Here is a 12,141-nt window from a genome sequence, read left to right as displayed (position 1 = left end):
ACTCTTTCCAAAAGGAGATATTATGAAAAAAAGAAAGATCCACTTCCTGCAACTTAGAAAGATTGAACCACCCAAGCTTAGGACTAAGAGAAAAGGGTATTTCTGGAATGAATGAAGCCTTTTGTAGTTTTTTTTTTTTTTTAAATAGAAACAAGATCATAGACACGGGTGCTTCCTTTTTCATAAAAATGTAGGAGAGAATTCAACATCACATTGCCTCCTGCCCTGCCATGCTTCTGTTTCTGAGGCCACTGGGAGATGTATACTACCCCTATAAATACTGAGGAAGCTGTTCCCGTAGCAGGTGCTAAGTGTTTAAAAGCTCTGTGAATTTCTTTCTGGTACTATCCTTCTCCTATGCCGTTGCATGATATAAACAGCACGGAGAAGGGAACTGGATATGAGCACCAAGAGAAAATGAATTCAGTATGATGAGCTCAAGACTGTGTCCGGAGTAGTTTTGAGGTATAAACAACTTCAGAAACTATTGGGACAGCGCTGGATTAACAGTCGTTGTCCAATTTCCCTAGCATGGTCCTCAAAATTGGATGCTGTGCTCTGTTAGGCAAATAAAAATCCCAAGTGAGCCTACAGAACACCTCTGCTGTTATCTGGTCACTGCTGCACATGTCCCGTCTGATTTTTCTTATGTATGTTGCATGGTAGTCTGGCTCACATAGGCTTTTAATGCCTTGTTCATACTACAGACAAAATAAACATAATTCTTGAGAAACAAGGATTATTTTATAGAGATAACTTGGAATTAAGCTATTAGGCAAACGTAATCCAGTCATTCCAGCAAATAAATCAGACCCTGATCCCAGATATGCTTGTGTAGATACGTTCACAGTGACAAATAAGCAAGATGCTGACACAGACAAAGTGACAGGCATTTAAACAGCGCTGAGGAAGAGAAATGCAGAAAATAAACACAGAGTAGAATTTTAAAAGTTTGTCAACATTTAAAATCTCAAATTTTCACACAATGTGCATAAACCGTTTGGAAGCAAACCTCAAAAAGAATTCATATTCATTCACACATGTGAAGGATATCTGTAAGTGTGCCTTTACAATTGTAAAAAGACAATTTAAAGGAGCACTTACTTTTGATATATTCAAAAGTCATACTGTGTTGTATAACAACATGTATGTCTACAGCAGGGGAAAGAATAATGCCACGTGGTTTATACAGAGTGCATACAAAACCTGATTATCTACCTCAGTTCTGTATAACAATTATGTGCATGCAAATGTGTCTGAACAATCCATTCTCTAACATTTTTTTCATGTTTGTCTCACTCTAAGACTATGCTGTCTGTCATCTGCTCTACTACCTATATAGCATTCTTTATATTTAATAGCAAACCATTGGGAGTAGGGACATTATTTTATTAACATTTTAGTACTGTGCATAGTATATTAGTGCCTTTATCCTCAGTAGAAAAGAGAGGAGCACCTTTTTACCACAAAGCAACTGAAAAACAATGAATTATTCCTACAGGAAAAGACATGTGCCAAAAAAGTTCACAAATACTGTCATGCCTAAAGCAGCCTGGAGATTTCTGAATCTGTTCATGCACATTGCAGAAACAGTAATAATGAAGTGAAATTCCATTCTTAAATTTCTGTGAATTATTTCCTTTGCCCTTTAATGTGCAGTTCTGCCTCAGCAATGGAACTCTTATGAGGATTATTCCTTTCCTTCCTTCATACCAAATAGTTGTCCTTCCTTCCTTCCTTCCTTCCTTCCTTCCTTCCTTCCTTCCTTCCTTCCTTCCTTCCTTCCTTCCTTCCTTCCTTCCTTCCTTTCTACCTTCCTTCCTTCTTTCCTTATTTCTTTCCTTCCTTCCTTCCTTCCTTCCTTCCTTCCTTCCTTCCTTCCTTCCTTCCTTCCTTCCTTCCTTCCCTCCCTCCCTGCCTCCCTCCCTCTCGCTCTTTTTCTTTCTCCCACTCTCTCCCTCTCAGTTAGCAAACACACACCCACTGCTAACTGCTGCTCTGTGTGCTGTGCTCCATACCTAAACAGTTATTCTCTAACAGAGAGAAGTTTTTGCAAAAAGCACCTCTCATTCTGCTCCTCCCAGAAACTGAACGTTATCTATATAGGAATCCACAAGTGTACACACACAGTCTTCAGCAGATATTACACTGCTATTTGAATCTTTTAGGTCATGTGTTATTTAGCACTGGAAAAAGTGCTCCAGAACAGTAGAGCTGGTCTGATTAAACTCTAATGCCACTGAGTAGGGCTGGGGGCAGGTTTGCATGATAGCACACATGATTCCTTCGGTGTGTCTACATAGGCATGACAGTGCACCTACCTTCTTACCCTTCCTTCAAACTGGCCAGATATGCCCAGTCTCATCCCAAAACATTTATAGCTCCATCTATGGTGCTGTAACCAGACTGAAAAGCCTGCCTGTGGTCCAGGATAAACTAACCCTGTCACTGGGGCACAATAATGCTACTTTAACACTCTGAGTTGAAGCTGGCTCAGACAGTGTGCGGGAAAACCCACGTCTGTCCTTACCCATCCATGTAGGCACCTCCTGACTTAGGCACTTCAGTCCACCCTAGGACTGAGTCATCATGCTCAGCGTGCGGGCAGACATGCTGCAGGTGTAGGTCTGGGAGGGCGCATTGTGCCAGGTTGGCACCACCATCCCCCCAAGGTTCCCCTTTGCTGTAAAGCAGCATAAACCACACTGTTCACAGCAGTGTGGACTGAGTCCTATGCCTAGCCAGCTAATACAGCCAGAACAGTGTGGGTAGGGCCAGCTCTTCCTGTTCTCCCACTCCTCCCAAGCAACAAGCTAGCTAAGACGGGTAATATACTGGTGATACATTTCCACAATCCTCTGTTCACCACCACAGCCAGAGCTGTAGACTGAGCAAGCCTGATTTAACCCTAGAGGGAAGAAACCGTGGGGACAACCACAGCTGATCATCCAGCTGCCTGAGAAAGAGTGGGGTGAAATATAGCTTGCAAGAAACACATATTTCACTAAGAGGGGAAGATGGCACTTTACCAGAAGGGACAGCTTACGTTTATTTGCTGAGAGCTGGGACTTATACTGGCCTCGAACCAGCCGGCAGGTGGACCCATCGCCATTGCAGACCCCACAGTTATCTTCCTTGACAGTGCTTCCCAGCTGGCGGTCACAGCCAACGATCTGGCAAGAAAGAAAGATGTGCAGTTCAATGTGAGCACCTACTGACTGACTGCTCGATCCATCTCTGCAACTAATTACTGCCAAATTTCTCTCTCGGCATCTCTAGAGGGCCATAAAGTACCTTAGCAATGAAAGAGGCTGTGCAAATGTGGCTGGGAGTTTGAACTGAATTCAGACGTGAGATAGTGAGCAGGTTAGTACTCAATGGTTTTTGCAGTCCAGAGAAAGGAGAGTATTGTTGGAGGTTGTTTTTTTAGGGCATTGTGAACATTTCTTGGTCAGAGTCCTATCAGAAATTACACTTCTTAGAGTTTCACAAAGAAAAACGCCTGAAATAGATAAGAAGACAGATAAGAAGCAGACAGATAGATAAAAGTAAAGAGCAGCACAGATAAATAGTAACATGGCTGAGATCTCAGTGGAATTTTACCTGCTATGCAGTTGGGAAAACCATGTGGTTTTAATTATGTTTGACAATAATCCCATTCCACACTATCAATGCCTGTGTTCAGACATTGTTAAAGATCTGATAAGGAAGGAGGGAATGGTTAAAACAAAAGAACTGAGTCAGAAATGCAATTACCTGCTCTGAAACTGGCTTTATGCTTATGTACAATTTGTTTCGTTCAAAATTTTAAAACTTGAATAGATAAACTAGGCTTCTCAGTTTGCAAAAAAGCTATAGTTCCCAGGAGAATCAAATATAAATTTATAATTGAATACATTTAAAATTAAATAAATGGAATGTAAATTTATTTAGCATAGTGCTAATGTAGGCCTTTTGTTTGAACTTTGAATTCAGCATTCAAGTTATGAGTTTTGCACATAAATAATTGAAATCCAAGAAATTAAGCAAGTCCATACAGTGTTATAATTATCTTTATATATACTAGAAAATAAAAGGCCTTCTAGCATCCTGGCGTACAAAGTAAGCAATGAAAAAATGTTTACGTATAAATTCTACTACTAAAGAGTTCATGCTAAGACTCTTAGACAGAGAGTATATATAAACACAGGGAATTTTAAATGAAGTGCTTATTTCAGCCTTAAATTTTCCTGCATCTGTGATTTTCAGTTAAAGCAGAGACCTGGGTCCTAGAAACTGATAAGAGTAAACAGTGCACTTATCATCCAGGCTCATAAAAGCTGCATGTATAACTTGCCCACTTAAACATTCAGACTAATATTCCTTATTTGTGCAAATCTACATGCGCAGAATTGCAGATCTCTGCTAGGGTGAGATGTACTTCTGGGTTTGACACTTTCTCTTCACTTGCCTGTGAAAATGCAGGCTTTGATTAATATCCATTATTTACTTTTAGCAATTCAGTTGCTGTTTCTAACATCATTATTTTTCTAGTGGCATAATAGCAGTTTCCTTGGTTATCCGTCATATTGATAGTAGAATTAATTTAATTTAAATCATTATTGGTTTAGATTCAGGCTTGATGAAAGCTATCATCAAATTTCTTTGACTTTACCCACTTCTACTGGGTCAGAACTGGGTCAGTCTCCTATGCTTCTGCATTATATTATGATGTCTCCAGGGGAATTAATGAGGCCTAATGGAGTAACAGTCAAGCATAAATTATACATTTCCCTGAAAATCTAGTCATACCAAGACTGCAAGAGACATTTTATCACATTAGAAACACCATGGCAAATAATGGTTACATAGCTGAAGCAAAGTTAAGATTATCTGGACTGTGACTACTCCATACAAAGCTTCCAAGTACAGATACATAAATTATAGGAGTGATTCCATGCAAGATTTAGGTCTATTTTTTTCTCAGTAAGAATATCCATACAGGAGCTGAACCACCTTTGATATACACAGGCTGGTTTGCTTTAACTTTCATGAATGTCTCTGTATAGACAAGATGTGAAAAAAATGGCTTGCATGATCTGAAAACTGTATGACATAATGCCTACAAATCAGATTAATTTCCTTCAAGCACATTACAGCTCACTAGCACCCACAGTGAGTAAGGTTCTGCTGAGGAACTCAGATATCGGAGGAAAGGCCAGAATTCCCTTTCATATCTGCTCATAACATATGTTATACTCACTCAATGGTTCTGTCTAGGGTGGTATCCAAATCTGCATGCCTTTGCCTATTTTGAAAAGAACATGTGAACTGCCTGGATGTGAAAAGGGCTCGATGTTAAATCCAGGTATGAGGCAACAAATTTCAAAACCAGCCTGTACTACTTTAAAGCCTTTTTAACTTTATGAATCATCAGCTCACACGTTGCCATGGGCTGTACTCTGATTAAAGTTAATTTATAAATTGAGCAATTTGGAGCTAGGTCACAACTTGTAGAGGAAACTGCCAGGAAAATCTCAGGTGTGAAAGGAAGTTATATTGAGGTTCGTTGCTCTTTTTGAGATAGACAGCCATTGCCAATGTATAGCATAAAAATAATTCTTTTGCTGAAATGCTGTATTTCAAATGGAAGTATGAGCAAACTGGAGACATCTTGTGAACACCAAAACTTATGAGGTATTTACAAAATGTCTTTTACTCTTCCTGTACTTGGTAGTCCGTCAGATAATTTTATGCTACTAGAAATTTTAATAAAATTAAATGAATTTCCTATTTCTCCCCAAGGTTTCTGCAGAGATTTTGCTTTACTCTGTTAGATTATCTGTCTTAATAGATATCCAGAGTTCTGGGAATATGTACGAAATTTTCATTAAAAATCCTTATGGGTGATTAACTAATGCCTGAAATAAAAAATGTTCCCAAGTTCACTGCTTTTTTCTTTTTTCTTCCATTCACTACCTAGGGAAATCCTTCTTCCATCTTTTGGAGATAATTACAGTCAGTAAAATGGTTGGTAGTGTTTGCAATGGAGTCACTGATGCTTTAAAATGAAAAACACTACTCCAGATCTCTTATATTACTTTTTAGTAGCTCTTACGTGAAAACATTATATAGGCTGGACTCTTATGAAAGCAAAAGATCAGACAAGGAAATATTAAAGTGCTCCTGAAAAAATACACAGTTCATGAGAATAATGACTTCTGTCTCTATGAACAGAAGAAACATAGGTTTGGCTGAGTTGAGATGAGAATATGTCATTTCCATAACATTATTTTCACTTTCTGTCAAGGCTGCAGAGAACTCACTGCAAAAGATGAAGGTATGGGTGAAAATATGTCACCATCCCCCCCGAAATCTCCAGAGAGTTAGCAAGGAACAGGAAGGCAGAACTGTTTCTTTCAGCATCCACCCATAACGTGAACAAAACACAGAGGGGAGGTTTTGGAATGGCTGTTATCAGGGATGCCAAAGATGTAACACACTAGGAGAGACCCAGCTACCAGGAAAAGTAAATTGACTTAGGCTGCAGAGCTAGAAAAGCCTGCCGAGACACTGACCTGTGGGCATACTCATCTGACTAGGGGTCGTTGAGGACTCATCATGAAAATAGGCACGATGGAAGATACTGCTTGATCACCTTGGTAGGCAAAGGAGTGAATAGCGATATTGTACCTCTAATCTACAGCTCAGAGTAATGGTTTGGTGGACACAATTTGAAACAAAATACTGACATTTTTGAATCAGACGTCTGGGGAGTATTTCACTCTCTGAAAAGCTTTGAAATGTCATCTCCTCATCTTGGTTTGAAACTAGAACCAATGTTGAAATTCTGAAGTTTCTGTGGGATGGAAACTTCCTTTTCCAATGCATTCTAGTCCTGATCTTAATATATCCTGTGGGGTTTAGGGATATGAAGTCTTTTTCAATCCATAAAGGGCTGGGAAGGAAGCCCCCACCAGGAACGAAAACGGATTACTGCAACAAGTTCTGCCTGGAAATGTTCTGAAGTAAGCAGTTTTCATACTCATTGCTATTACATGTTAAGCTTCCTCCCCTTAAAGCAGGGTAATGAAGCACAGACTTTCCACACTGAAATCTTTTGAGTTTCAAATTGCTGAAGTGTGGTCAGAAGCTTGAACTGCAGATTGTTACCGCACAAAATGTCAGAAGCAGCTCCATTCAGTTCCCTGACAATCTAATCCAAACCCCATTAAAATCAAGAAAATGCACTTATCAGTTCAAAGGCTTTGGGTGAAGCTCTTGCATATTTCTAAAGGTGTTCCTATGAAGCTTATTGCTGTTGTGGTTAAATACCCTTATAGCAGTGAAGGCAGATCATGCAGAGCTCTGGAGGTCTCGCGGGATATGGAAGATGTCAGTCATGCAGTACTGGAGTGAGGAAATCACAGGTGAGTACCAACTCCCTGCCCAGTCCTTTACCACCTCTAAAGTGAGTTGATTTTTTATTCTTCTTATGGGTTTAGCATAAAAAAGTTAGCAACAAAAAGCCGGAATAATAACAGCTAATCCCTAGTTGGCCGAGCCTGTATTTTTTTCTGGCATAAAATACCACAGTTCTGCTCAGAGGTAAAGGTTCCATATTACGTTTTAGGCTGAAGTCCCATACTTCGTGCTGAGTTTGATTCTCCCCTGCACTCCCACTTTTACTACACTGGCAGCCAGCGAGTTGGCAAAACAGAAAAATAAGGATATTCCTGATTCTGAGATACATATGCAAAACAATTTTTACAGGACACTGCAAGAAAAAAGATGGTCATCAAGTTAGCAGAGCAACTGCTCATGTACAGTTTAAAGGCATCAGGCTGAAAGTCCCACAACAGGAGTTGGAACTAACTCACTGAGTGCGTGCACAAATGTTATGTGTGTATGTATTCCCCTTCTGGACATGAACTCTGGCTCAGTTTAGCAGATTTTTCCAGAAATAAAACTGGACCAGCAATGACAGGTTCTGCTTCAGCCCTGCTAGCCTGGAAATGCCCTGAAGTAAGAAGTTTTCATAATAATTTCTATTAAGTATTAAGAAACTCTGGGCAGGAAATAATGTAATAAAGCAAGCTTGCAAATCTAGCCAATTATAAATAAATCTCTCTGTTTTTCAAAGGGCATGTCTGCAGTTCAAACACAAGAAGTTCTGAGAATCTGAGAAAAACAAAGTTGCCCTTCACATGGATACTAATGTGGGGCTCAATCTGGGACTCGTGTTGATTGCCACTGCTCAGCTGAAGAAAGTTTTGGATCAGAGCCGCTCTTTCAACTGGGTCCAAAATCTTGTTTTACAATCAGGATGAAGAGTTGTTGTACTCTTTAAATTATTGTGGAGAGAACAAGCTCCGGGCTGTACAGCAAACTGGAACTGGACCGGTGTCTGTGATACAGGGACTCACAACCCCTGCTGAAGTGACATCTGGCCTTCAGTTCACTGACATCTTATGATGACAGTTCGCAGCCTCAGCATTTTTCTGGCACAGCCTGCCGACATTATCCTGTGCCAGGCAATCTTGTGCAGCACCAAGCACCAGGCAGGATCCTCCTATGTCCCAAGGAATTTAGGTGCAAGCACAGCACAATCAGCAACTATAATTGAAGACCGTAAGATGATTTTCACAATGGCAAGGCAGTTTGTAACTGTGCTGGTAACAGCAGCCCCAGTGACACGTGCAGTCAATGTACTTGCTTGGCACTTGAGCCAAACAAAACTTGCAACCGTTCAGGCAGTGTAAACAAACTTTAGTCACTGATCGGTAGCCAAATTGTTAAATATAACCACTGGAGTGACTGAGATCCACCTTCCAACATACTAAGCATGTGGCTGGCCAGCTCAGTGATTTGTTATTGCTTGTTGCCTTATCTACCACTGATCCACTGGAACCGATTTGCAGATCCTGCTCGGTATCTACCCTATCAGCCTAGCATTCCCAGCTAGCCAGGGTTCTCTGCTATTACTATTTTTAAACCCAGACCAAGACCCTCATGGAGCCTCACCTGAGCAGCAGACACAATACATCATTGAGAATCAGTGGTTCAGTAAAAGCTCTAGAAGCAAAGAGCAAACACCCCGCATGAGAAGGAACTCAAGAGAAATTCCTATTTCTCAGGTTTTCCTCAGGGAAAAGAATAAATGTAACCTCATTCTGAAACTACTCTTGATTTTAAAAGAAGCAATTATATAAATTTAAAAGCTACAATTTCTAAATGAGGATTTATAGAGGCATTAAAATCTTGGATGCAGGAAAAAGGCAACTCCTATCCTTATACACAAATTTCATTAGAAGGAATCTTCCTACATAAAAAAAGATTGAATTTTTCAGGTTCAGTCATACATAACCAACCAATTTATTGTGCGGGCCAACATAGGAGAGCCCACAGATGTGGAAACAAAGCCATATCTAGTTCATTCTCTGATGATACAGAAATCCAGAGGCTGCTGTTCTGTAAGGAGCAACACTTAAACAGAATTAAGTTCCAAGAGTTTATAAACAGATGACAAGAGGAAGAAAAGAGGTTTTTGTGATTATTCACATTCACTTATCCATTTCATTCAAACTTTTGTTTGTTTTTGGCTGGATTTGGGTTCACATGTCCATATTCTGCCAGAGTAAGAATGAGTTTCTGCTTTATTCTTTCATGCTTGTGCTCTTAATGATGGAGGAGAACAAAAAACCCTAACTTTTTTTTTAGTCAGTGCTCTATAGTAGGTTATTGAAATGTTTGATTTTCTCCAGAAGAATCGCACATGTTGTCTGGATAGATAGCTTATTTAGCATTTCTAGAGGAAAGATTTGCCAGGTTTTGTAGAAGATGAAAATACTACAACAGAAGGTGATTGCAAAGGCTATTATAAGTCAAAACTCATCAAGGCAGCTGTCCTTCAGCTTCCTCATAACAACGTGCTTGAGAAACCAAAAGTAAATTCAACCAGGTCTGCCCTCTGGACATATTCTCTTCTCCTAGACTATGAAGCACTAAACTGTAAAAGCATTTAACTAGCACTTGTGACACAATACATTTGACTGTGATCCTTTGTCAGCCCTGGTGACTTCACAACATGCTTGCTACTGCCACTCAGACCTCTCTTCTGCTGGGTGTACAAGCTTCCTTCTCTCAGACAGGCTTCTTTTGTTGACAGGAGCCGGTCCTCTGTCGGCTGGATCAATAGGGATCCAGCCGCAGTGCCTTGCTACGAACAGTGCCAGCATAGAATTTCTGGTGCTTCAGGCAGTCACATAATCTGCGTTTTCAAGGAACAGACTTCACGCACAGTTCAAATACTTGAGAGAGACTGCATGTCCCCAAGCCACTGCTGAAATTGCTTAGCCTATATGGTATTCCAACCTGCTGCTCAGTGTTAAAAGGAGTGCATGCAGGCTGTAATAGAAGACACTTGGAAACTAGCTAAAACACCTGCAGCCCCCCCTGTCCTGGATCTTCACAGTAACTAGAAGCCTTGCCATGGTCTTCAGTGAGAACCACCCATCTAGTTTGGTGGGCACTCAAAACTACCCAGCCAGCATGGACATCTTGCCATCTTCATACAGCAGTAAACCCTCTGTGCTACTCCACACACCTCAGATTTTCAGGTGTGCTAAGGAAATACATGGACACAGATTACTTCCTGGTAACTGTAACAGAACTCTTAGGAGTCTCCAAACTGCTCTTTTGAATTTCTTCTTTTTGCTAAGCCTCCAAATTACAATGTGCTTCACCCCCAGCAAAGGGAGGTGCTCTGTGTGCTGCTGGTCAGCCATACCCACAGTAGACAGTTTGTCTACTTGGGAGTAACAGCAGGTATTGTTTCTGCTGAAAGACTAGAACAAAATACCTCTGCAGTGGTGCCAATCTCTGTTGGACCATGAAGTGGAAAACTGATAGGGCAGGGGAGTGAAGTTCTAATAATGCAAATGCAGATTCTTTCACACAATAAACATATCCCCATTTCCTTGCCACTCTCTGCCACAAAAATGTTGTTACCTGGCGTAATGATAGCAATTTAAGCATTTGGCTGTTACACTTATGAGTCATTAGGTTCTCCACCCCACTCCTTTCTGTGTGCTGGAAAGATGTCATGCTGGGGGAAAAGCTACTTCTTTCATCTCAGAACAATGATACTCATCAACACGAAAACAAAATTAAGATTTGTTATCCACAGAACATGAGGTAGATGAGGATGGAGAGTATTAGACAAAAAGTTCAAACAGCAGTTCAGCTGTTCAGCCTGACACAGTTCAAAAGCACCTGACCATCAGAAATCAAGAATTCAGTACTTTCTGAAATGTGATCTCCCCAAAAGGCATGTAGGTTTCAATACACTCTAAAAAAAGATGGATTAATTTTGAGCATTTAGGCCCAGGAGCTTGGTGCAGACATCAGAAACTGAAAAGCCATCATGCCAAAAGGATGGGCTGAATTGAAAGACAGCTTAGAACTGATCCTGTTATAATGCCTTCTACATGTCTGAGGAAAAAAAACTACCCTCATAATAATGGGGTAATAACGGCATAAATAATACCATTATTATTACACCTTTTGCATTTTTCTTCTGGTGTTTTATAGCTCAGAAAAGAAAAAAAAGAGCTACAAACAGGAGCCAGAAATAGCTGAACTACAGGAGACTGAAATCCCAGCAACATGTAAATACCTAGACTCTTTTATCCCCAGTGCTTTCCTTTGTTTTAACCTGACTTTTGTCATAGGGTTGGCAGAAGAAAAAGATCATTACTGGAAGCTGTCATGGGAGACCGAATGCCTCTAAAAATTAGTACACACTGGTAGAAACAGAAATTATGCCTGTTTGTAGAGAATTAACGGAACAAAGGCCATTCATTTCTCTACTTTGCCATCAAATGGGCAAATGACAGGCACTTTCAGTCCTTATGTATGAATGCAAAACAGCAATACAGGTAAAAATCTCTTTCTGGAAATTATGGTCTCAGAGTTTTCACGGTTAGATAATATGCCAAATTAAAGTGCAGAAAAATGGGTTCTTGTCAAAATAAGCACATGATCCCCAGTGTTACCAGTAGCAAGCATGAATGAGAGTAGTCTCTAATATTAGAGCAATGAGTGTTGCACAGTGGAAAAATGCAGGCCATTTTCCTCCAGGGCTTCAGACAAGGTGGGAAA

The 12,141-nt window shown here is 40.3% G+C and overlaps 1 protein-coding gene across 1 annotated transcript in view; it reads right to left on the bottom strand.

Moving 5' to 3' along the window:
* The window catches only part of ADAMTSL1 (ADAMTS-like 1), a 468,861-nt gene that overhangs the window by 134,182 nt on the left and 322,538 nt on the right, over window positions 1-12,141 (bottom strand). The window contains exon 6 of the mRNA XM_009328162.1: window positions 3,047-3,173. Coding sequence (XP_009326437.1) covers window positions 3,047-3,173 — 127 coding nt within the window. The remainder of the gene's footprint in view (window positions 1-3,046; window positions 3,174-12,141) is intronic.

Source organism: Pygoscelis adeliae, unplaced genomic scaffold (genome assembly GCF_000699105.1).
Source record: "Pygoscelis adeliae isolate BGI_AS28 unplaced genomic scaffold, ASM69910v1 Scaffold45, whole genome shotgun sequence".
In the NCBI taxonomy this organism is placed as follows: domain Eukaryota; kingdom Metazoa; phylum Chordata; class Aves; order Sphenisciformes; family Spheniscidae; genus Pygoscelis; species Pygoscelis adeliae.
Note: the sequence above shows the minus strand (reverse complement) of the source record. Positions and strands in the feature narration are given on the sequence as shown.